Source organism: Sceloporus occidentalis, unplaced genomic scaffold, assembly GCF_023333645.1.
Source record: "Sceloporus occidentalis isolate IW3139 unplaced genomic scaffold, rSceOcc1.0.p SCAF_144, whole genome shotgun sequence".
NCBI lineage: Eukaryota > Metazoa > Chordata > Lepidosauria > Squamata > Phrynosomatidae > Sceloporus > Sceloporus occidentalis.
The window spans coordinates 1,506,050-1,532,169 of NW_028317124.1; the positions used below are offsets into that span (position 1 = coordinate 1,506,050).

General features: G+C 46.6%; 1 protein-coding gene across 1 annotated transcript in view; it reads right to left on the reverse strand.

Moving 5' to 3' along the window:
* Positions 1–609: 609 nt before the first annotated feature.
* The window catches only part of LOC149280882 (ectopic P granules protein 5 homolog), a 52,146-nt gene continuing 26,635 nt past the window's right edge, over positions 610–26,120 (reverse strand). Inside the window, 33 exon segments of the mRNA XM_089499986.1 lie at positions 610–792; positions 1,761–1,875; positions 2,014–2,229; positions 2,733–2,952; positions 3,103–3,345; positions 3,527–3,671; positions 8,926–9,135; positions 9,280–9,465; positions 10,684–10,859; positions 11,172–11,275; positions 11,849–11,924; positions 14,078–14,285; positions 14,862–15,022; positions 15,221–15,434; positions 16,933–17,127; positions 17,542–17,698; positions 17,814–17,956; positions 18,531–18,693; positions 18,952–19,123; positions 19,246–19,390; positions 19,528–19,651; positions 20,090–20,317; positions 20,404–20,570; positions 20,654–20,776; positions 22,044–22,154; positions 22,688–22,885; positions 23,049–23,193; positions 23,527–23,667; positions 23,978–24,216; positions 24,635–24,754; positions 25,202–25,366; positions 25,783–25,880; positions 25,883–25,922. Coding sequence (XP_089356112.1) covers positions 610–792; positions 1,761–1,875; positions 2,014–2,229; positions 2,733–2,952; positions 3,103–3,345; positions 3,527–3,671; positions 8,926–9,135; positions 9,280–9,465; positions 10,684–10,859; positions 11,172–11,275; positions 11,849–11,924; positions 14,078–14,285; positions 14,862–15,022; positions 15,221–15,434; positions 16,933–17,127; positions 17,542–17,698; positions 17,814–17,956; positions 18,531–18,693; positions 18,952–19,123; positions 19,246–19,390; positions 19,528–19,651; positions 20,090–20,317; positions 20,404–20,570; positions 20,654–20,776; positions 22,044–22,154; positions 22,688–22,885; positions 23,049–23,193; positions 23,527–23,667; positions 23,978–24,216; positions 24,635–24,754; positions 25,202–25,366; positions 25,783–25,880; positions 25,883–25,922 — 5,331 coding nt within the window.

Sequence of the window (26,120 nt, forward strand, 5' to 3'; positions counted from 1 at the left end):
ACGATCATGATCTTTTACATCACAGGTGACAGCCTCTTATGTCACAACAGCATATTTTAAGCACACAAGTTCAAGATATATGGTGCTGTATACAGAACAAGAGAGCGTCTGACTCCATAGACGCCGCAGGACGGTGAAAGGTTAAATACGATATATATATATATATAAAGAGATGAGTGCAGAACATTTTCCAAATAAAACGTCCAATAATTTGACTGTTAAGTATTTTTGTTAATATATGAATATTGCAGATTTGGGTATTTCTTAGCATGTTTCAAGGAGGATAATCTGGCTCTCTATACAGATCCTCAATCCTCACTCAATGAGCATCACAAGACGAGTGGGTACTTCAGACTTTAGCAAAAGGGGCAAAGAGGTGGGAATTTAACTCTTGATTGCACCGATCCCCCCCCCCCCCCCCATCGGACAGTCATAAAGGACAAAGAACAAACTCCCATATATCCTCTGCTGGTTAAGGTCCCGTAAAGTCTCTTCCATCGAGGTTTTACACGCATCTTGTTATTTTATCCGTCATTTATAGATCGGAACGGGAGAAAAAAAAAAAAAAAGGGCTGCGCCGAGTAAAGAAATATTAAGGTTTTTTTTCTCCTATCTGATAATGTTGAGATAATGCACTTCTGGGTACAGAGAGTTGATGAGGAGCGCTAGCAGCGTGTTGCCGTCTTGAAGGCAGTGTCCCGGGTACCGGATGAACTGGGACGCCTGGGAAATTTCTTCCTGATACTCGGCGTACTGCTTGCTTGACGTCATTGACTCCAGGACGCTGACTGCCTGTTACGGGGACAGAAACGGTAAATGCAGCGCCGCGAAAGAACGCCAGCGAGATAAAATCGCAGCGTGGCATAACAGGCACACGAAGAGTTAACAAGGCAGATCCATTAAAAGCAGATATTATTTTCCTTTAGATGTTTTTTTTTGGGGGGGGGGGTTTCTAGGAGAAAATGGAGAAATTACAATCCCATATGTCTAATAAACGCTCAAAAATGCTGGATTAACCCTTTAATGACAAAGCACAAAATGCATCGTTTTCGATGGGTTTTGCGACCGCCCGTTGTCCTTAAGGGGTTAATTTCCATATTAGATTAAAAAAAAAAAAAAAAAAAAAAAAGAGGAGCACGTGCTAAGAAAGAGGAGCGTGTACGAATACGCGAATGTTCATTAGATTATTAGGCAAAAAAAAACAAAAAACCTTTTAAGCACATTTTAGTTTTGGAGAAAAAAAATCCAGGGTCTAACACACTTTAGATGATGTGTACCCCCGAACACCCTTTTCTTTCCAAAAAGTAACCAAACTTCTTATTAAAAGCGTCTCCCCCCCCCCCCCCGGCACCCGTGGTCACCAGAGATTTACTGCCCTTACTGCCAATCATCGTCCTCAGAACCAGGGCTCTCATAATCAGAAGTTTGTAAAGACGTTGTATCTATGACAACATGGTGATAAAGTCACCCCTTTACTGACAATGAATGCGTTACACTTTATTTTATTTTTTTTAATTAATTAAATTATTAACCCCTTAAGGACAATGGGCCGTCCCTAAACCCATTGAAAACAATGCATTTTGAGCCCTAACATGTATGGGCTTTGTCATTAAGGGGTTAAAAAAAAAACACAAAAAAGATCCCGATTTATATTCAAGTATCTGCCACTACTTGGCAAGCACCTCAACCTTAAGGGAGGAAGAACGACCCTCGAAACGCTGGAAACAAAGTATCCGGGCCAGTAACGGATGCCAACATACCTGCTGAGCCTTCGGCGACAAGTGCAATCCCGACCCTGCCTTAAGGCGGATTTGATTTTCCGCAGGGATCTGGACTAAAATGAATGCGGCCATACTCCGAGCGACGACCCGAAACCTGCAAATAAAAAGTAAATTACGGGGGGGGGGACTATCCAGAGAATGAGATAAAGGCGATAAACGCCCCAAGACGCCGGGTATAACGTTTCCACCGACTCCTCCGTGTCTGGCGGGGCATTGAGACACGAATTCCTACCTCGCGGAGAGAGGAGATTTTCTTCCTAACCCGATGACCCCGAGAATTCCGGAAGCCATCCTCTCCTCTCCCAAGACGGTCAGCCTGTTCTGCACGGACAGCAGGATCCGGATGATGGTCTCCGTCACCGCGCTGTCATTTTGCTCGACTTGGATCAGGGATAGCTGTAAGGCCTTGTGCCACCACAGAAAGAGCTTGGGCTCTTCGGTCACAGAGCTGACGGAAACATCGAGAAGACAAAAAAAACCCCACAAACAACGAACATAAAATCGGGGTTTTTAGTAAAAAGACGTAATTTCCATCAATCCTTAAATTATTATTTATTATCTTTTAGATTGTATTAATAGGGTTCCTGCATACCTCTCGTGGTCCCCAAGTGTCACACAGATAGCCCTAGGACAGGGCCTACATCTCCCATAATGCTCTTTCAGCTAAGGGGCTGGCTGAGGAGTATGGGAGATGTAGTCCTGCAGCAGCTGGAGGGAGTGGAGCTGGACACCCCTGCCCTAGGACCCCTGCCCTAGGACCCCTGCCCTAGGACCCCTGCCCTAGGACCCCTGCCCTAGGACCCCTGCCCTAGGACTTTCTTCTGACCTTTCCACCATGTTTAGGACAAGTCACATGGATTGAAGATCATCAGGGGAGGTCAGCAGCGTGATGGTAATGGGTGGGTTTTTATTTGGTCCTCTCTCATCGTGATAAGATGTCGGCACCCTTACCTCGGCTGTGCCTGCTCCAACCACTTGGAGATCCTCACCAGGACCCGGAGCTCGTTAGAGAGGGTCTGCTCGCGGTTCAAGCACTGCAGGACATAGACGTGAAGGGTTAAGTAGCTGCCCAGGGTCAGGCATTCCTGCAGAAACTCCTCCGTAGTGAGCTCGGGTACTTGCAGCGACGCCAGGATCGGCCCCCAGCCTGGGTTCTGATTGTGAAGGGTATCTATAAGAAGCGGAGAGACGGCATGGCATTATTCCATCAATGAAACACCCAATAGCTGGGGCATGGAGAAGGGGGCAAATGCACATGGGTGGGGGGGACTCTGCACGGTCATATACAGCGGCAATGCATAAGTAAAAGCCCCTATCTCACCATCTTTGAAGTAAGCCAGGATGCAGGCTTCGGTGGCCTCGGCCATGTGCCTGATGGACGCCAGACTCTGACAGGCGGCCGCTAACAAGGGCATCACAAACAGGCCCTGCACTTTGGCATCAATCCACCCGACGAGAGCCCCCCGCAGGGACTCGGCGGTGGTCACGCTGGCGTTATTCATCACCATCAGGAGCTCCATGAACAGGCTGCTCAGAGCCATGTGACGCTTCTGGACGTCAAGGTCTGTGGAGCACATCCCCGCGATTCACTGGTTACATCACGATGAGCGCATACATACACCATGCAATGCCGTTACAAGTTACACACCAAGATGTTCACAGCGGGACTACAGCTCCCATCACGCACAGTACGGAGAGTTTAGACTGAGGATCTAATCCCCGCACCAAGGTTCTCCGTCACTGACCTGGAGGAGTGAAGACGACGATGTCGTCCAGGAGCTTGGCCATCTCCTGCTCCATGGCGGGCAGAGCGATTTTACCGTTCTGCTCCAGCGAGCTCAGGAACTGCACCACCTGCTGAACGTAGATCCGGCATTTCGGGGTGACGTCCTGCGGCAGAACGAAGCGTTACCGAAACCCGAAGAGAGCCAGCGACCATACCAACCTACTGTCCTGCAGCAAGTCAGCAAGGACAGATACTACCGGCCTGTAGCAAATGCTTAGAGCAGAGCGTTCTAGATAAAACCAATGGCTATTATAGGATGTTTTAGGTGAAGAATACATGGAAACGTTGTACCCTGTTCACTATACTGGGGTATAAAACACACTTATACCAATATGACTGCATCTCTAAATAAAAATACAAAAAAGTAAACAACATGAGCTCAATTTACAAAGAAAAAATATATTTTCTGGGTTTTTACCAAAAAAGGAACCACTGCGAATGCTTTGTACCCACTCCGAGGTTTCTTATTATTATATACTATACGATAATATATTTAATATATCATTTATACATATTTTTATATATTAAGATATATATTTAATATATAATAATCTATATAATTATTATTAATATATATAATAATAATAATTATATATATTAAATATATATATTATATATATTTAACCCCTTTGTGACAAAGGCTGATTTTACTTTTTGTACCCTTCGTGACAATGGCCGTTTTAACATTTCTGCGCTGCTCGTGTTTAGCTGTAATTTTCTTCTTTCCCGTTTACTGAACCCACACACATTAGATATTGTTTTTTTCAGGACAAGAAGGGCTTTCTTTAGATGACGTTGTTTTGATTGTATCATATTATTTACTATTAAAAAAAGTATAAAATATGGTGAAACATTTAGAAAAAAATGACTGTTTCTAACTTTTAGTTATTATTATTATTATTATTATCCTTTATTTATATAGCGCCAACAGTTTACGCAGCGCTTAATACAATACATAAATTCAAGGGATATGACAAGACAAGAATTGACAGACTAAGACAAACCGATACATTTGGTGGAGAGAGCCCTGCTCGCAAGCTTACAATCTAGAGCAGGGGTGGGCAATTAATTTTCCCATGGGGCCACATGAGAAATTGGAATGGTTTTAGAGGGCCAGACCTCTACAAACTACAAACTCCGAAGCCTTGTCCATTTTGTTAACTTATGTGCTGTTTAATAAAGTTATTCAAGCCTACGTCATTGGTAGAGGTGCTTGAATAAGTAAGGCCTGAATAACTATTAGCACAGCACAGAAGTGAACAAAATGAACAAGGCTTCGGAGTGCATACCGTATTTTTCGCTCTATAAGACGCACCTGCTGATAAGACGCACCTAGATTTTAGAGGAGAAAAAAAAGGAAAAAATATTTTGAGCTAAAAAATGGGCTAAAATATTTATTACAATAACTGAATAAGCTATGAACACAGTAAGACACACGCAGTAAGACACACACAGACACAGTAAGACACACACAGACACAGTGAGACACACACAGACACAGTAAGACACACACAGACACAGTGAGACACACAGACACAGTAAGACACACACAGACACAGTGAGACACACACAGACACAGTGAGACACACACAGACACAGTGAGACACACACAGACACAGTAAGACACACACAGACACAGTAAGACACACACAGACACAGTGAGACACACACAGACACAGTGAGACACACACAGACACAGTAAGACACACACAGACACAGTAAGACACACACAGACACAGTAAGACACACACAGACACAGTAAGACACACACAGACACAGTGAGACACACACAGACACAGTGAGACACACACAGACACAGTAAGACACACACACACACAGTAAGACACACACACACAGTAAGACCTCCCTCCCTAACCCCCCTTCTCAGTATCTCCCCTCTAACTCCCTAACCCCCCCTTCTCAGTATCTCCCCTCTAACTCCCTAACCCCCCCTTCTCAGGATCTCCCCCCCCGCCCCGGTCACTTACCTTAAACTCCTGTGTTGGAAGCGTGAGGCGTTTGTCTCGGGTGCCGGCGCTTCACTGCTGATCGCCGGCGTCTGACGTCATATGCCGGCGCCCAGCGTAAAGCGCCGGCACCCGAGACAAACGCTTCCAACACAGGAGTTTAAGGTAAGTGACCGGGGCGGGGGGGGACACCGGACTCATTGGTGAGTCACCAGGACACTCTTTGCGGGCCGGTCCGAGCTATTCAGCGGGCCGGATGTGGCCCGCGGGCCGTGCTTTGCCCAGGTCTGATCTAGAGGGAAATGGGGTGACAAACATAAGGCATAGAGAAAGGGTGAGAGGTATTGTGGTGGTTGTATCGATGACAAGGAAGTTCTAGCAGCTAAGATGGCGCGGCTTCTCTGAAGAAGTGGGTTTTTAGATGTTTCTTGAATGTTGGGAGGGAGGGAGAATGCTGAAGGTTCCTTGGGAGTAGATTCCAGAGATATGGGGCAGCTCGAGTGAAATCTTGTAGACGGGAAAAGGAAGAGGTGATGAGTGAGGAGGAGAGCCTTAGCCCATGGGAGGAACGTAGGGATCGAGTAGGAGAGTATTTGCTAATGAGGTCAGAAATGTACGGAGGAGCAGTATTATGGATGGCCTTATATGTCAGTACCAGGATCTTAAATTTAATTCTAAAGGTAATTGGGAGCCAGTGGAGGGTTTCACAGAGGGGGGAAGCAGAAGAGGAGCGACGTGCAAGGAAGATGAGCCTAGCAGCCGCATTAAGGATAGACTGTAGAGGAGAGAGTCGAGACAGTGGAGTGCCAACCAGAAGAGTGTTGCAGTAGTCAAGACGGGAAATGATAAGGGAATGAACCAGGGTTTTTGTGGATTCTTGGGTGAGGAATGGGCGGATACGAGAGATGTTTTTTAGGTGCAAGCGGCAGGATCTGGCGAGGGACTGAATGTGAGGGATGAAGGAGAGGTTTGAGTCAAGGATGACCCCAAGGCATCGGGCCTGGTTAGTAGGAGAGATAGTCGTGTTGTTAATGGTGATAGAGAATTCAGGTAGTGGAGTGGAGATGGAGGGAGGGAAGATAATGAGTTCAGTTTTAGAAAGATTAAGTTTCAGGTAGTGTTGTGACATCCATGAAGAAATAACAGACAAGCAATTGGTAATACGGGACAGGAGAGATGGAGAGAGATCAGGAGAAGACAGGTAGATTTGGGTATCATCTGCATATAGGTGATACTGGAGGCCAAATGAGTTGATTAGTTAGTTGAAAAATCTTTTACTCATCTATAAAAGGTAATGAAAAAACCTGCAAAATAGATTCTACTATTTGTCCTGAGTTTAGAAATACCCAATGTTTTTATGTTTTTTTGCTTTTTTCTACCCATTATGGGGCAATAAGTACAGGTAGCGTTTTGCTATTTCAAAGCCATTTTTTCCAAATCTGGTAATTCTTCCCCCCATGTGCCATTTCGGGTATCTTTGAAGCCGGCCAATGCAATTTACCCCATCAAGTCATATATTTTTGAAAACTAGACAGCCCAGGGTATTCCAAATGCTGGTATTTTAACCCTTTCCAAGCACTAATTCTACCATCAGCCTTTGTCAAACTTTATGGTAGTAATTTTTTTTGCATTTGTTTTTTCACACACATTTTACTTCAGGTATAAATAAAAAGGTTCTGGTATATGTCACTATCACAAAACACCCCAATATGTGTTTAGCAACATCTCCTGAGTACAGCGATACCCCACATGAATGATTTTGCCTGGCTGTTTGGGGGCAAAAGGGCCACATTTGGGGCATGCGCATTTTTCAATGTTGAACTTTGGCATTTGGGGATCCACTGCCCATGCCCTATTTGGTACATCTTTGAGCCGGGCCATTTTAGTGTGGCCAATAAAGCCATATATTTTTGAAAACTAGACACCCCAGGGTATTTTAAATGCTGGTATTTTAACTCTTTGCATGCACACATTTTACCACCAGCATTTTTTCAAAGTTTGCAGTAGTATTTTTGTGTGTGTATTTTTCCCACACACACCTACTTTATGTATGAATTTACAGCTCCTGGTATATGCCGCTGTCACACGACACCCCAATATGTGTTCAGCAACATCTCTTGAGTACAGTGATACCCCACATGCATGGGTTTGTCATTTTTGGGGGGAACTAAAAGGCCACATTTGGTACGTGTGCATTTTTCTAATTGGAAATTAGATGTGTGGCCATCCTTCCCCCCGTGTTAATTGGGACGTTGTTGAACCTGGCCAATTCATTTTACCCGATCAAATCATACATTTTTTAAAAGTAGACACCCCATGGGCATTTAATATGCCAGTATTTAAAATACTGGCATATTAAATGCCCATGGGGTGTCTACTTTTAAAAAATTTATGATCTGATGATCTCTTTCCATGCGAGAATTGTTTTAAGCTAATGTGCTAATTTTATGACTTGCTCACAAAAATATATTTTTTATATATATACTTTATTTGTTTTTTTGCCTTTTTTAAATTTTTGTAACATTTTTTTTCAACTTGAAGGTTCCCCTGATAGTGACATCAGTGGGAAATTATTTTTACATTTTACTGTTTTTTTTACTATTTTTATTAATTATTATTAATTTTATTTTTTAATTTATTTTTACTAATCACACTGTGATTAGAAAGCTGGGCTCCATTGACTTGCATGGTTGACTGCAGTACCTGTATTCAACCTGCAAGTGGAGCCAGAGTTCTCTAGCGGGTCTGGAGACCTTCTAGCGAACTTTTGCATCTTTATTGGTTTTTTTCCCGCTCTCCGGAGCGGTCACAGTCCATCCTGGGGTATGTGTTTGGTGTCGCTGGATGCCTCCTGATTGAGGCATTCCAGCGACACCATTTAAGTTTAGGAGGTGATCGTTGATCGCCTCCTAAACGCTTTTAAAACGTTGTATGGCGGATGTTGACGCCCCGGGGAGGGGCCAGACATGGCCCCTGGTGCCGATCGTGGCGTTGCTGAATGCCTCGAGGTCGAGGCATTACAGCAACGCCGTTTGGGTGAAAAAAATAAATAAATAAATAAAATAAAAATAATCGATCACGGATCGATTTTTTTCACCCGTTTTAACAAATGACGGTCCTGGCACCTCATTTGTCATAAACGACTTGTTTTTCCGTGACGTGCCCGGACCGGCAATTGTCATCAAGGGGTTAATATATAATAATATATATAATGTTATTATTATTATTATTAACAACAACAACAACAATAATATATATATATATTTAGTTACTTACAGTACTTTGAGAAGCTGGTGTGATATTATGGAAAGTAAAAGACCCCCCAAATAATTCCACTGCAGATCCTACGGAAAACCAAAAGATATATTAACCCCCCCTTAGTAATACTCACAGAATAGATATTGTTATCTGGAAAACAGGTCAGTCCGGCTGAGACCTTTAACAGCTTCAGGAGAAGTTCGTCTGCAAGGTGAGCGCTCAGGATGACGGAGGGAGGGTAGTGGCTGCTGAAATACCCCATCACGTTCTGGTAAGACACGGCGTCCACGAGGTGCCAAGACAGGGTGCTGGCCTGACCCAGGAGATTAAGGAGCGGCGACCCCTGACAACAGAAAGTAGAGATCTTGGCTCCACAAACATGCCTTTATCACAGCCCCATTCTGCTACAGAAAACATGAATTGTATCATTTTAGTATATTTTACCGCTAACCATGCGCGAGACCTCTAGAGACTCAATCCAACTCACCGGCTCATTAATAAGCTTTTCCTCCTTAGCTAGGAAGACCATCATGAACAGGAGACAGACTAGCATGCGGTGGGTTTCAGGGCGAGGCACGGGACCCCAGGCGTCCGAGAGGACACTCAGCCAGTTGACGTCGCACAACACGGCCCCTAAGAACAAGAAGCAGCTCTTGGGGCTCCCTCGCTCCACCTGGTAGACGCGAAGCACAGACACGTCATGTAAGTACAGCTGGAGAAAGTTCTAATCATATGCGGCAAGAAAAAAAAATAGAAAAAAATGAACAAGCTTACATTTTTTTTTTTAATTATCATAAAATGTTATCAGAGCTCTTTAACCCCTTAAACCCATTAAAAACAATGAGCCCGTACATGTACAGGCATCATCATGAAGGGGTTAAAAGTAGGTGTCAAATAAAATATACTAGCCATACAAGAGTACACTGCAACCCAGAAAATGGGGCTCTGGGAATACTTTTTCGATATGAAACTCTGATTCCCAAACCCTAGATTTTATCGTTCTGTCCACTAAATAAATGTCTTGGTGTTTGCCGGTTAAAATTAGCAAAATTCAATACTGTTTAAAAGTTTGGGGTCACTCAGCTGTTTTCACGGAAAACAAGGACATTTCTGTCTGTAACATAATTACAAAAGGGTTTTCTAGCCATCAATTAGCCTTTTAAAGGGCCATTGGAACACAGGAGTGATGGGAGTGATAAAGAGCCACTGGAACACAGGGGTGATGGGAGTGATAAAGGGCCATTGGAACCCAGGAGTGATGGGAGTGATAAAGAGCCATTGGAACACAGGAGTGAAGGGGGTGATAAAGGGCCATTGGAACCCAGGAGTGATGGGAGTGATAAAGAGCCATTGGAACACAGGAGTGATGGGAGTGATAAAGAGCCATTGGAACCCAGGAGTGATGGGAGTGATAAAGTGCCATTGGAACCCAGGAGTGATGGGAGTGATAAAGAGCCATTGGAACCCAGGAGTGATGGGAGTGATAAAGTGCCATTGGAACCCAGGAGTGATGGGAGTGATAAAGAGCCATTGGAACCCAGGAGTGATGGGAGTGATAAAGTGCCATTGGAACCCAGGAGTGATGGGAGTGATAAAGAGCCATTGGAACCCAGGAGTGATGGGAGTGATAAAGTGCCATTGGAACCCAGGAGTGATGGGAGTGATAAAGAGCCATTGGAACCCAGGAGTGATGGGAGTGATAAAGAGCCATTGGAACCCAGGAGTGATGGGAGTAATAAAGAGCCATTGGAACACAGGAGTGATGGGAGTGATAGAGCCATTGGAACCCAGGAGTGATGGGAGTAATAAAGAGCCATTGGAACACAGGAGCAAACTTGCAAGGCATGCAAACTTCTAATAACTTATATCCGGGTCCAACTGAAAGACGCACCTTGAAGAACTCCTCCATCAGGGTCTGGTCAGGGTGCATGTCTTTCCAGGGCAGCTTGCAGTACTCCGTGTGATACGCGTACAGAATGTACTCCGGCAGCTTCGGCGCCGTGCACGACTCACAGTAATGCATGAGGTGCAGCCAGAGGGCGCTGCGCTGCCCGGGCAAGAGACGGTCTGCGCCCCCAAAGAAAAGGGCATGCGTTAGAAAAAAGGAAACCAAACTACAGGTAGCAGACCTTCCCACCATCCCTCCTGACGCTCTTCTATAAGTCTGCCACTGGGGGGGCTGTTTAAAATCACATAGAATCTGCCGGCGGATCGGCCCCATTCGGCCCCCCTCTAGCCGCCCGTTTCTCCTGCTGGAAAGACTCAAACCCTAATCAGTCGTTGGTCTCGTCTTAGATTCAGGAGCCATATGCCGATCCCGCGCATGTTTACATTCCCTTACTGCATTTGCCACTTCTGCCGGGAGGCTGTTCCACTCACCCTGATACTTCTGATGCAGCGTCAGAATGCAGTCGGTAAATAACTGGACCATGCCGGCGGCGAGCGGAGTGTCGCTCTCCAGCCAAGGGTAGCACCGCTGATTACTGATTGGGGGAAGAAATTATATAGCATGATATAAAATACTATTAAATAAAGGCTTTCCCTGCACGACTTTGCTGGATTTCTCGTCATTATTCATCACGGGACATAAAAAAAGTCGTTCACAATTAATAAGAAATGTAACAGTTTGAACGCGTTTAATACAATAACTACATTTTTCTTGAAACAAATGTGTCGAAACTGGGGCACCAATACAAATATTGGGGATATTTTCAGTGGAATTTACAGTAAAAAGTTTTTTTTTTTCTTTAAATGTTTAATTATTTTTTTATTATTTAAGGGAACAGCCATACCGTTTATTAATATAATAATAATAATAATAATTAATTATTATTATTATTAATAAATCATTATTAGCACCCATAGATCAATAACAAAACTAAGCACGGAGGGTAACATTTTAGGAGCCGTTTAGTTGTTACCCAGTTCACGGCCGTATGGAATGTGTAAGTTTGGGATAAAAACACAATTTTTTTTTATTTTTGGGCTCTTTTCTTATAACGGTGCTAATATTTTATAAATAACGGTTTAAGCCAGAAGTAGAACAGAAAGAATACCTGTTTTCCCCCTTATCCAGGACCATGAGCCACGGCTTGAATAGCTCTGTGATCACAGAATGCAGAGACTGCAGCGCTGACGAAAAAAAATACATTAAGAGTTTCTCAGCATTAGATCGTCAGGACGGCAGACAAGACCCCCTCGGCCTGTCCAGTCGGCCCGTTCTTCTACCTTCTACAGCGTCTCGGATCTTACTCTCGGCTTCAGGATAACCATACGCGGATCAGTCACTTTCCGCAAGCCCTACTTTTTACAGTTCGCTAAATATAATCAACCAATAACATTATATATGCCACAAAATACCACTAAATTACACTGAATACCACTAAATAACACGATATAAATGGCATTTACAGGTCGAAAAAAGTTTTTATACCACTCTTCAAACGTTTGGGGTAACTTATGGAAAACGAGGACATTTCTGGCCGTAACATGGTAAAAGGGTTTTCTAACCGTCAATCAGCCTTTTAAAGGGCCATTGGAACACGGGAGTGATGGGAGCAGGCCCGGACTGGCCATCGGGCACACCGGGCATTTGCCCGGTGGGCCAGGCCGCGGCAGGGCCGGATTGACTTAGGGGCTAATGGAGCTGCAGCTCCAGGCTCCTACCTTAAAATAGGCCCAGTCAGGACCGGACTGACTGGGCCTATGCGGCCTCTACGGCCGCATTAACGCAGGGCAGAAGGGGCACCTGCCCCTTAAGCCCGCCGCAACTGTGGCCGGGAAGCCCCCACCAGGGCACAGGGTTTAAATTAAAACAAACATCGGGGGTTTTTTGTTGTTACTTTATTTAACATTCTCAATGTTAAATAAAGTTTTTGTTAACTTTATTTAACATGGAGGATGTTAAATAAAGTTAACCCCCCCCCGATGTTTTAATTTAAGCCCTGTGCTTCCCGGCCCCTTAGAGTGGCGGACCCGGTCTCAGTTGCGGCGGGCTTAAGGGGCCCTGCGTTAATGCGGGCGTAGAGGCCGCATAGGCCCAGTCCTGACTGGGCCTATTTTAAGGTAGGGGCCTGGAGCTGCAGCTCCATCAGCCCCTAAGTCAATCCGGCCCTGCCGCGGTCCCGGTCGTAGTTGCTCCTTGCTCCAGCAACAAGGTAAGTAGGGTGAGGGAGGGGGGTGCAGTGAGAAGGGGCAGAGGAGGGTGAGAAATGGGGAGAGGGGTACATATTGGGAAGGGGGTACATAGTGAAAAGGGGGAACATAGAAGGGGCAGATAAGATGGGGAGAAGGGGTAGTGTGAATGCGTATGAGAATGAATGAATGAATGAATGTGTGGATGAATTGTGTGAATGCGTATGACAATTAATGAATTCATGTGGGGATGAATTGCTTGAATGATTTGTGAGACTGCATTAATGAATGTGTTAATGATTTGTGTGAATGAGTGAATGCAAAGATGGTACATGAAGGGTGGGCTTTAACAATAAATAAATAAATAAAAATGGGCTGCTCTGGCTTAAATGCCCGGGCCTAATTTTTGTCCCAGTCCGGGCCTGGATGGGAGTGATAAAGGGTCATTGGAACACAGGAGTGATGGGAGTGATAAAGGGCCTCTGTCCGCCTATGAAGAGATTCCATTAAAAAAATCAGCCGTTTCCAGCTACAATAGTCATTTAGAACATTAACCCCGTCTGTGCTGGATTTCTGATCTGTTCCATGTTATTTTAATGGACGCACTTTTAATTCTTTAAAAACCATTTCGGAGTGACCCCAAACTTTTGAACGGCAGTGTATATATATATATCTTGAAAACCCGAATGAATTTGTATGCCAAAGGAGCGGACATCTGAAAGGGACGACTTGCTGCCCCATACGGCTGATGCATATTAAGAGTAGGGAAAAAAGAAACCAGGAGAAACTCCCCACCTCCTCCGCGGTCCCACTTCTGTCCGCTCATTGAAACCAAAGGGTTTCTGTTTTCTGCGCATGCGTGGGGGGGGCCTTGTTAGACCTCCCCAAAACTCTAGCGTCCGTGAGACTAAAGTTGCCCGATAGCACACGTGGCAGACATCTGTCCAGCTAAATGCATCTCCTGCAAGCCTAGGGGATGGGGGGGCAGGGAAAGAGGCAAATGCATATGGCGGGCAGTTGGCAGGACTCCATCGTACAGGGGGCTTAGTTATTATATGCATATCCCGGGGCATTCCTTTAACTTCCTGTCCTCATTATGCTATCTCTTCTTTGAAGACTCTCGTCCGATCTGGCCCCAGGTGGCTCATTACCTGCCTGGATTGCGTGGCTCCCCATGGCTTCGTGGGCTAGGTTGGCAAGCTCATAGTCAACGAGACTCTTCACCAGGTACTCCAAGAAGATCTTCACCTCAGGGACGTAGGCGCTCCACTTGGAGTATAAACCGAAGCTCTGAAAGTCGGGCTTCGACAACCGCAGCTTGTGGAAGAAGTCTGAAAGCCATTTAATGGTCTCCAGAACCTGCAGACAACAGAGAGAGCTTCATGGTAACGCAACGCAATGTGTGGTATTTTGGGCAAAATAAGTTAGGATTGCCCTTGTTTCATTGTTTATAATAAAAGAGAGATGCACTGAAGATAGAAGAGACAGACAGGATGGAGACAGACGGATGGGGGGTTGAAGAGGCATCAAAAAGAGATCAGGGGGTCTCTTCCCAGCCCCCTCTTAAAATATCCCAACCGGCCCAACTCAAAATCTTCTTGCATCGTGAGTTCTTTTACTTTTAAAGTGTGAGCTGGTTGAGTGTTAGCGTGAGTGCTGGGGTCGGTATGTATGTGCATGTTAATATGGGGTTGGGGGTGCTGAAGAAATATTTCCCCCCCGTTGGCACTAAAGCCGAGGCTCGCCCCTGCCACAGCATATAACAAATTTATTCTCCGACATGTGGTTCCTTGGGGGCAGTTTCGCAATCTGCGGGTGCTATTGAGGCAACACATAGGCTTCCAAAAATCTTATTCATGACTGTCCCTGACCCTCCTAGTTATTGAGCATCATCCCCAGAACAGCTTTATCGGGGGGGACGTCGGAGAAGCCCACCTGCTCGGCCGATAACGTCGTTTTGTTTGCAGAGCTTGGAAAGGCGAGTGGATCGGGGGACTCGGGCTTCAGGGTATTTGGGGGTTTTCTCGGGGTATAACACCCCACGGCTTTCAGAGACGTCCTCCAGCATTCAGGACTTAAGAGCTGTTCTGCGGAACCTGGACAGCAAGAGGGGGACAAAAGGACATTAGCCAACTTTGGGCTCGTCAAGCGACACAAGGTCGGTCAGTCACTGACCATCGTAAGCTTAGCGCTCTCTTTTTGTTTATAATAAGTTACTTTGTATCCAGAAAAGGTTTTTTTTTTAGATCGATAATCATGGGACCCCCGGGGGGGGCTAACAGACCGACGCTCACTTTGCATTAGTAGCCGCAAGCAGTCGCTGTAATGGTCCGGGAACTGGTAGCGCAGGACCGAGCTCCAGTGCTTGCAGAAGATGTTGAAAGGCATCAGGAGATCCTCTTCGGGGACGAGGCCGCAGAGCGTCAGGGCCAGGTGGACGCACTCCAGCAACTTGGTCCGCTCCGACATGGACGGCTTGGCAGAGTTCAGCCAGTGGTTGAGATCAAACTTTAATAAATAAAATAAAATATTTGCTATTGATGACATCATCACATTTACATCCCATTTATCAATATAGCGCCAGCAGAGCCCGTGGCGCTGTTACAACAGAGTCTGGGAAATAATTTAAAGTCATGCACAATGACAAAGTGGTGCAAAAGGAGAAGAGGGCGCTGCTCCCAGGAGCTTACAATCTAGTCAGTGGTTGAGGGAGAGGACGGCTTGGATGGGGATGAGTCTGTCGGGTCCGGGTGATCTGCAGAGGTTGTTGGTGGTTCGGATGGGTGGATTAGGATGTTGGCTGAGAGTGTTGGGAGGAAAGATTGTGCGCTTTTAGAAAGAGGTGGGGGTTTTCAGAGAGCTTTTGAAAGTGGCAGACGAGGGAGAAAGTCTGACGGGACGGGGAGGGATTTCCAGAGGGGGGGCGCAGAGCGGGGCAAATCCTGAATGCAGGAAGAGGTAACGAGGGTAGAAGAGAGACGCAGGTCATGAGAGGAGCGAAGAGGGCAGTTAGGGGGGTATTTGGAAAGGAGGGTAGCGGTATAGGGGGTGCTGGGATGTTAAGGGCTCTGTAGGAGTTTGAATTTGATTCTGGAGGGTACGGGCAGCGATTGGCAGAGAGGAGCGTCGGGCGGACATATTTAAAGACGTACGTGTAACGCACATTTGCACTTTAATAGTTTGAATCACACTTGATCTATACGTCGCGCTGGGAAGCAGAAAGAAATCTTGACAATTTACTGTCATTTGCAGCAAACTTTCATTACAGGCTCGATTTCACCGCCCGATCACCCAAAATGAGGAACATTTTAACAGATATGTAATTAATGAAAGGAAAAAAAAACTGATAGGAGGAACAAAAAACTGCATCAGAAATATTTGAGCCGTTTTACAGGAAAAAGTGACCACAACATGAGCCCATTCTCACCCGTAAACTAACAAAAAAGGTCATTTTATCATTTCTTGCTGGTTTTTGCAGAGTTTGTAGCTGATCGGGTAAATACGCAGTTACTTCTGGCCGGCTGGCTCTTATGGCAATGCGTTTTCAGAGGTTTTTTCTTAACGGCGGGGGGGGGGGTCCAGCTTTATATGCAAACGTTCTCTTAATGTATTGATGTAACGTACAGAGGACTTGGGTCCATCTCACAAGGAGACTCGTGTGCTTCTACTGTATTTTAGGGTCCATCTCACAAGGAGACTCGTGAGTTTCTACTGTATTTCAGCGGCACAGCAATAAAAAAAAATAGCTATTTACAAAATTTAACCCCAGCAGTCACGGCTCCATGATGTAACGGTATGTGATTGATGTGATAGGTGATCACATGACTCTGGCGGACTCTAAAAGGTCCCCCCGTAGGACCAGGAACCAGCATAGCCACTTTCCCGACGGCATGAGCCGTTCTGAACAGGTTAAGGTTGTGGGGTGAAAAAGTCCCCGGTGGAACTGAAATGGGGGGTTGTGTCCCTTTAAGAGTAAAAGCACACGCAATGCGCATGCAAGGCATACCTTGGTCAGCAGCATAAAGATGACATCGCTGTTGTCTTCGCTTATGGCTTCCACCACCTTTTCGTACAGCAGGACGAACTCTCCCGGGGAGGCTGCCGGGGTGAAATAAGGAGACAGCAAGGTGCACAGCCTCCGGTTCTGCAAAATGGTATGGAGGATCGGCCGACACTCCGACTGCGTCCCGCTGATGAAAACCTAGCGATAGAGAGGGGGGAACCGCCTCGTCAATTCAGTTCGGAGTCCCGACTATATCGCCTGCATATCAGCTGGAAGTCAGTAAAGTATTAAGCTCTACCACTTCTGCTGAGAGGCAGAGCCTGGGAAGAGCCACCACTTAATGTAGAAAGCATACTGTAAAGGCAGGGGTATATATATATAAGAAACTCTTTTCCAAGAAGCTTCATTTACTAGGGTTTAATGCATGAAAGGATTGACCCTTTAAGACATAAAAAGACCGAGCATTAATGTGTTAACATGTGACGTGTCAAAGAAAAAAGTAACAACGAGGCTATGTTCCACAGCTGGCAGTGATGGGAGTAATCTTCTGCAGAGACCTTGTCTGAAGCAAGACATAACGATGGAAGAAGAGATAAATAAATACTCACATACCTGACCCAAAATCTCGATGCAGGAGGTGAAAAACTGGCGCGTCGGAGGGTGCCGCTGGGTCTCGTCGCACACAAACTCCACTACCGCGAAGAAGGTGCCGATCCCAATTTTCTGGATCTCCGGAGGAGACTGCACTTTGAAGGCGTTCACCAAAGCCCTGTGTGAACGAGCGGCAATCATAAAGCAGAAGAGCGCCTGAGTGTAAGAAACGATTTACCGAGAGAAAAGACGGAGACGGCACGGAGGAGAGCGATGCCCCAGACCGCACTCACGTTATGAAGTTCTCCAGGTGCACAGCGGTTTCGATGACGTTGATGGGAGTTGGTTTGGTGGCGTCTGCTTGTAACTGCTTCATCTCTCGCCTCAAGACGTGGAGCTGCTGGCTGACCGTCTCATCCATCTGCATTCCTTCGAACTGGGGGAAGAAAATGTCTCGCTGTGAGACCTTTCAACACTACACACGGCGGCAAACATCTCAAGCCAAGGACAACATGCGGCAGAATCCCATCAATAGGTCACGTCCCACGGCATTAAACAGAGAGCACATCTAAGTTTAGACGTTGGTAACCTTTTAGTGGCCAGAATATCCTCAGACCATGGCGTGGGACCTCAGACCATGGCGCGGGACCTCAGACCACGGCGCGGGACCTCAGACCACGGCGCGGGACCTCAGACCACGGCGCGGGACCTCAGACCACGGCGTGGGACCTCAGACCACGGCGTTGGACCTCAGACCACGGCGTGGGACCTCAGCTCATGGCGTGGGACCTCAGACCATGGCGTGGGACCTCAGACCATGGCGTGGGACCTCAGACCATGGCGTGGGACCTCAGACCATGGCGTGGGACCTCAGACCATGGCGTTGGACCTCAGACCATGGCGTGGGATCTCAGAACCTCCAAGATCTCTTCAGGTTCCTTCTTTAGAGCGATGAAAATAAGAAATCTTTATCCTCCCCAACTTCTGTAGCTAAATACCGGACCTCTTACCTTGACCGTGACGATGGCTGGGCCGGAACAGGATTTATTTAAATTCCCTCTGCATTCGATCTTCATTTCAATTTGCTCCTCCCGGTTGATGTATAACTTTGTGATCGTATCCAGCATCTCACTGTCTAAAGCGACTTGCTGCGATTCCCGCATGGATGCAGATCTAGAATACAAACCAAAAAAAAACCCAAACGAGGGCTCGGCGTGCCGGCAAAAAACTATTTTATTTAGTTACTCTCACGAACACGCGTTCAACACCCTCGCTGTATTACCCTCTACCACTTCTGCTGGGAGGCTGTCCCACTTCTAACCATAGATTCCACATAAAAATCCCAAATTACATAATATTAGGATTGTAGGTAATCATCCCCATTATATATATATATATACATATTAGTAAAAAGCATGGAGGGGATCTCACTTGGCATGCTGCTGCAGGACAGTAAGGTCTTTGTGGACAATCTTCATGGCTTCCTGGAGATTCCCGTAACACAGAGGAGGAATTACTGGCACAGGAGCTTTCATCAGCTGCAGGGTGATACCAGCGCAAGGAGAATTGTGCTTCTTCAGGTTACAGAGAATACGTTCCTTCGCTAGCAGAATAAACGACGAGACAAATCACGTTAAGAACAAACATCACAACCCACCGCCTTGTTATCCGCACCCCTCTAGGATCGCTACACGCAAGCCCCAACCATATCAGAACACGGGTTACCTGATACCGAGCCGGGCAGGTCCATGGACGCGGACGGCGTATGCAGACACGTGTCCATCTCTACCTTGATCTGGGTCCAGGCGTTTATGGATTCTTGAATTTCATAAACGATGCGTTCCATGTTAATGAACTCCATCCACAGACCCTGCGAGAACACGGTTGTTAGGGTTAGCTCCGGCTACGTGTCGCTGAATAAGCCGCAGACGCCGCCTTCTGGGTCGCGGTAGAGCCGTAGGCCAAATCGAACGGGTTTTGCGGCTTGGCCTAGGTGTGCCGACCTACCTGCTCGTTCTGCATGATCTTGGCCAGGCGGTGAGTATCGTACTGTTTGGGCAGCGACGGGATATACACATCGCCCTTCTGCAAGCTTTCATCCTCCAGCCAAACAATAAAAACATTAAATAACCTAAAATAAAAAAAAAAAACCAGAAAGCCTAAAAAAACATTATTTTAGACATTTTCTGATAATTTTTCGGACATTTCCACATTAGATTACATTCATATAATAAATGAATGTAGCGCCATATAATAAGGGGGAGGAGGGGTTAGTGGAAATAAATAAAAATATATGAATTGAAAAAATTAAATAAATAAATAAAAAAAGAAATACAGGAGTAATCAAACTATTACATGCACGCCTTTTGAAAACCTCCCCAACCCTTGGGGTCCCGGAATTAAGAGCCCACCATTATATAGCAATGATAGCAATGTAATGCCCCCCCCCTATAAGGTATTCAATTATAATAATAAATAATAAGTATTATAGAATACATAATATATAATATAGATGATAATAATGATAGGTGACATCCCTCATGCCAGGTGACATCACACATGTCCTTACTTGACGAGTTCTTGGTGCAGGTTTGGGGTGGCCATGCCTTCGTTGCCGCTGCTCCCAGAGTCCGACAGGACAGGCGACCCGTCCATGGGGACCAGGACCCTCAAGGCCCTGCTGGCCGAATGGTGGAAATCCGCCACTTCCATGAGACGGCGCTTCATCTGCTTCAGGAGGTGAGCGTGCGCCTGAGTACTGAAAAAACGCTTGCCAATGCATCCTTCGACCGGCAACCTACGGAAGGAGCAGACCACACCGGCTTGTTACGCGCTCTGCCAAAACAGCAGTCACGACGATATAAGCGGGGGCAAGAGCCATACCCGTACTGGGGTCCTGGTCGGTTCAGATAGAGAAGAAAGAACTTTTGCCAGAAGAAAGGTAATAGGGGGTGGTCTGCTGGTGTGGCGAGTGCCTGGTGAGCCCACCGGTATGTCATTAGCCTCTGGAGCGACGGCACAATGGGTAACTTCAGCTGCTGCTGGGCTTTCTACAAGGCAAGAAGAGACGCATTGGCTAAGTGCACCCCAAGGAAATTAATGGCCGATCCATGCGCGATGGACTTGCTCATACCTTCAAAGCCTGATCCGGAGACATGGATGGATTGTTGACCAGTTCCCATTCGACCACTCTGCGCAGCTGCGAATCCTCTTCAAATAGGGACTCGGTGTTAAGGACCATCCATGAGAACCAGATCTGAAAACATCGGCAACCAAGAAACGTATTTTACTGCGCAGGCAACGCGTCGTTCGGATAGGCGGCAATAACTTAATAGTTCCAGAGGCCTTATACGCGTCCACGAGGGTCAACTCGTCAAGTGTCAACTCAGCTGAAATCAAGCAACCCATCTTTTCACAAAACTTGACTCAAATGCCAACTCGGCTCAAGGATATCTACTCAACTATTCAGAGAAGTTGAGAAAATTATGATTCTTAGAGACCCACAATTGCATACACACTACCATTCAAAAGTTTGGGGTCACTCAGATGTTTCCATGGTAAACAAGGAAATTTCTGGCTGCCACAGAATTTGCAAAAGGGTTTTCTGACGATCAATCAGCATTTTAAACTTGGATCAGTGAACACAACGTGCCATTGGAACACACGAGTGATGGGAGTGATAAAGGGCCGTTGGAACACAGGAGTGATGGGAGTGATAAAGGGGCGTTGGAACACAGGAGTGATGGGAGTGATAAAGGGCCATTGGAACACAGGAGTGATGGGAGTGATAAAGGGTCGTTGGAGCACAGGAGTGATGGGAGTGATAAAGGGCCGTTGGAACACAGGAGTGATGGGAGTGATAAAGGGCCGTTGGAACACAGGAGTGATGGGAGTGATAAAGGGCCGTTGGAACACAGGAGTGATGGGAGTGATAAAGGGCCGTTGGAACACAGGAGTGATAAAGGGCCGTTGGAACACAGGAGTGATGGGAGTGATAAAGGGCCATTGGAACACGGGAGTGATGGGAGTGATAAAGGGCCGTTGGAACACAGGAGTGATAAAGGGCCGTTGGAACACAGGAGTGATGGGAGTGATAAAGGGTCATTGGAGCACAGGAGTGATGGGAGTGATAAAGGGTCATTGGAGCACAGGAGTGATGGGAGTGATAAAGGGTCATTGGAGCACAGGAGTGATGGGAGTGATAAAGGGCCTCTGTACCCCAATGAAGAGATTCCATTAAAAATCATGCTGGATTTCTGACCTATTTCATGTTTTTTTTTAATGGATACATTTTGCTTTTTCTTTCAATAACAAGAACATTTCCACCCAATAAAGGAATTTATCGCTCCCACATAGTGACCCAAAACTTTTGAATCTGTATTATAATATTTATTAAACGGCCAACTCCATGAAACTCAATAATGCCACAGCTTTTAGTGTGTTCTGTAATAGAACCGCCAACTTAACCCCATGGTGAAAAAAAACCCCAACACAAAATAATGACTTATCCGCATGGTGGGCACCTGGGAGGGGTTGTAAGCCGAATCAATGAAGGAGGGGGTGACATTTCCAGCCACAATCCACCCCACAAAGGAAGACAATATGCCACGGTCACAGTGATACCCCAAGGCGTCCTACAAGAGAAAAAAAAAAAAAGTGTACCCCAAAATTTAAGCCCCAATGCTACAAAAACAACAAAATGCATGATTTTCAGTTTGGCTTCGATTTGTTTTCTTCCAAAACTGCATCCTCGGATACTTTAACCCCCGATTTACAGATAAAATGCTGGAGATTGTTTACATTGCTTCTACATGAAAATTATGTTATAAATATCTTGTTTACCTAAATCGTATATATATATATCATATATTAAATATCTGAATCTTTTCCGTTTCTCTGCATATCAATTACCCACATCGCATGATCGTTCATATATATTATATTCCTATGGTAAATACTGACTTCAAAAGCATGTGCTAGAAGACAGTGGTCAGCCTTGCCTTGCACCAACAGTAGATGCAGCGGCGGTGGTCACCCTCACCTTGCGCCACTACCGACGGTGACAGCGAGCTGCCGGTAAGGCGAGGTGGTCGGCAGTACCCTGGGCCGCCAGTAGGGGCGACAGCAGTCAGCTTTGCCTTGCCCTGCTGCCAGCGGTTAGTCTTACCTTGTGCTGCTGGTAGAGCAACTTCTGCACGCAATCCTCCTGCATGTATCTGAATGCCGCCTTACACAGCTGGTCCATCAGGTGGAGAGTGCCTTTATCCCTGTGCCAAAGCTGCTGGCTGATGAGAACTTGCGTCCAAAACTCCAGCACCGCCACGGGACCCACTCCGTTGGGATTTTTGCTCGCAGCGATGTGGGACTAAGCAAAGAAATATTGAATGTTATGGAAACCGCGTTACCGCCGTACAGCACGAAGCCAGCAGAAGGGATCTCATACCTGCCAGAAAGGGAACGACAAGGACAACGGCCGACGGGCTGCGCGATCTCCCCCCCCCACGGACCCTGTCACTCGCGGCACATACCTGGACCATGTTCGTTAGGAGCTTCACATTTTCTCCGTAGTTGATTCCGGTGAGATGTTGGGTGACTTTATGCGTCATCTGCATCGTCATGCCCTGAGGAGCGCCGCTATCCAGCTGGAGGAAGAGCAGGATGTAGGAAAGGAACCTACAACAAATTAAAAAAAGACAGACACTAAATATTAGGAATTCTTAATATATGTTTGTAATGTAAAAAATGTGTGGTGCTCATTTTTTTTTCTCGAGAGCCAGAAAAATCGTGAAAAAGGGTGATCGGTGCTCGAAAAAGTGGTAGCCGAGTCCCCAGTCTTCGTCTTCTGGGCCTGCATTAGCCTTGGGTGGGCCAGGTCTTCTAGGATCTCCCCTAGAGGAGACCCACTGAAGTGGGTGAATTTAGTGCGCTTACCGACCCATGAGTAAAAATAATGTGCCCCCGCACACCACTCAAAGTGCCGAGTGACCCGGAGCCATGCCAACTTACAACTCATTCTTCAGGAGGTAGCTGGGGCACGGATAGAACATGGGGAGAACTTTATCCAAGATGTGGACCACGGCTCGTAAATTCCTGGCCTGCACCAGCTCTCCCAGAAGAGTCACACCTTCAGCACAGAACTTGTCCACGCTGCAGGGGAGGAAAAAAAAAACAATCGACACATAAATCCTTAATATAAGAGACAAAGTATAGACTGCAGGCGATCATCTTCGTTTTAGCGAGCTCCTAAAATTAATTGAACGGCCAATCTCTTAATAGCGAAGCGATTAATGTTTTGTCCAAGTGGAACAGCATCTTTAAAGACCAACGCTCGATGTGAAGAAAGAAAACACTGTATTAAATAGAGGAAAGATTAAGAACAACATGATTATCTCCAGCTACGCTATTCCGCCCCGTAGAACGAAGCAGATTAGGCGCAACGGACGCGGCTCTCGCTCACCTGTGACCCACGGACGCCGCGGCGATCGCGATGTAGCAGCCAATAGGAACCCCTAACTTGACGGCCTTCAGCGCCGGGTGAAGAATGGACACCTCGGTGAGATCGGGGACGGCGTCGCACAGCTGCTCGCGGCGGTCATTCCTGTGCAGCTTCAGCCTCAGGACCAGATCCCAGCTCCACTGGTTAAAGGAAGCTTCCGGAGTCTGGCCGGTTCGGACGATGCTGGCCAGGTAAGACACCTGCCGGGAGAAAGAGGTACAACGGTCCCAAAAAAAAACAAATCCGGGGAATTTATCACTCCTACACTCAATTCACCGACACCGAAAGAAAGCGGGTCTCACGCAATCAATACGCACAGGAGTCTGAATTATTGTATTAGCTACGGCTGGGAGGCTCTTCCACTTATCCACCACCCTCTCAGTTAAGTAAAACTTCCTTACATTAAATCTAAGCCCGAGACCCTCTAGTGTTAGATTCCGGTCTCTCGTAACTATTCTCCTCCTGGACTTTGTTTAACCCCTTTAAGCATTTAAACGTCTCTCTCCCATCCCCCACCCCAGGCAATGTTGAGATCTCTCAGTCTTTCCCGATAATCCATCGAATGTATTAATAAAATTGTCTGTTTCCAGGAGAGCGGAGGAGCGCGGCGCGGGGTACCTGTTTGATGCTCTCCGAGATGAGCCCCGCGTACGGCTTGTCGGTGATGTACTTCTGGTACGCTTCGAGGACCATGAGGGCGACTTCAACGTGAACCGACGCATCGAGGTGAAGAGTGTTCTGTGCGGAACAGCAATACGGGCATCGTCCCAAATGAATTTAAACAGTATTTTCTCACTCACACTCACTCGCTCGCTCACTCACCTTCTCAGCCGACCGCTCGGTGTCCCCCGGTGTCTCCCCAGGAGCCGAAGAAAGAAGAACAAGGAAATGCCCCCCCCCCCTAATTTAAAGCGCAGCCTATAATATGGTATTTATTTACTGTACAGAAGCGAAAATTGTAGGTTTTGGGGAATAAGGAGAGGTTTTTCCTCCATTATGGAATTTCTTCTTTCTTGACAAACCATAAGCCATTAAAGTAAAGCGAACGACACGAAGCACCCGATACACCTGCTTCAGCGCAATTACCGACACAAATAACCCCGCGTGGCTTTCTCGATCTAGTATTATCTTTACAGCCATTATTTTATAAACACATTAAAAGGTTTAAATACCCCCAAAACGCACCTGGTCAGTGTACCCCCAGTTGAGGCCTTCGAGTAGAACGCAGGCCAGCTTGTTTTCCACTTCGGAGAGGTTGTTGCTGATCAGCCAATCGCGGATCACGCGGATCTCGGAGGGGCTTGGGCGCCAGCGATAGAGGGGCAATTCTTTAAATAGGTACAAGGATACCTTTTGGGGGGGGGGGAGACAAGGGTTAAAGTTATGAACGTTCCATAAACACACAACACTATATGAAGACCTCCAAGCAGCCCTGATTTTTGGGGGCGACGTCCTGCGGTGGGGATCATCCGATGTCCCCTAACTGGCCGTGCTCCGTAGGAGGGCATCACACGGTGGCAACTGACCGCGTCCCCGAGACCACCGAGGCAAGCACTGGCTCAGCCCGATTTCAGTGCCATACCTCCGACACAAGTGCCCCCCCCCCATCTGGGCATCTGAAATGCTGTTGCCCCCCCCCCCGAGTTCAACCCAGAGTACGATTATTCATAAACTTTAACAATTCCATGTATTGGAAAATTAACCCCTTCAGTGCTTCTTGGCACTAAGAGCATTAAAAAGAGGGGGGAAAAAATCGTTTTTTTTACCATTCCCACTTTCTCGATGGTGTCACGGACACGTTCCAGGAGGACAGAGACGATGACGGTGTGGACAGCGGTAATGGTGGCCAGAAGCTCGCGGCCCACTTGGAGAACGTCTCCCTGGTTGTAAGGCACACGTAGGATACCTGCGGAGAGAGGCACGGTTCCATGACCCCCGAATCGTCTCGGATTATACCACTGAACGCCATATAGCTACATCTATAGAACATAGACTATGCCGGCAGATCGGCCCCACTCGGCCCCCGTCTAGTCTGCCCGTCTCTCCTTAGACCTTAATCAGTCCTTGACCTTGTCATAGATTCAGAAGCCGTATGCCTGTCCCA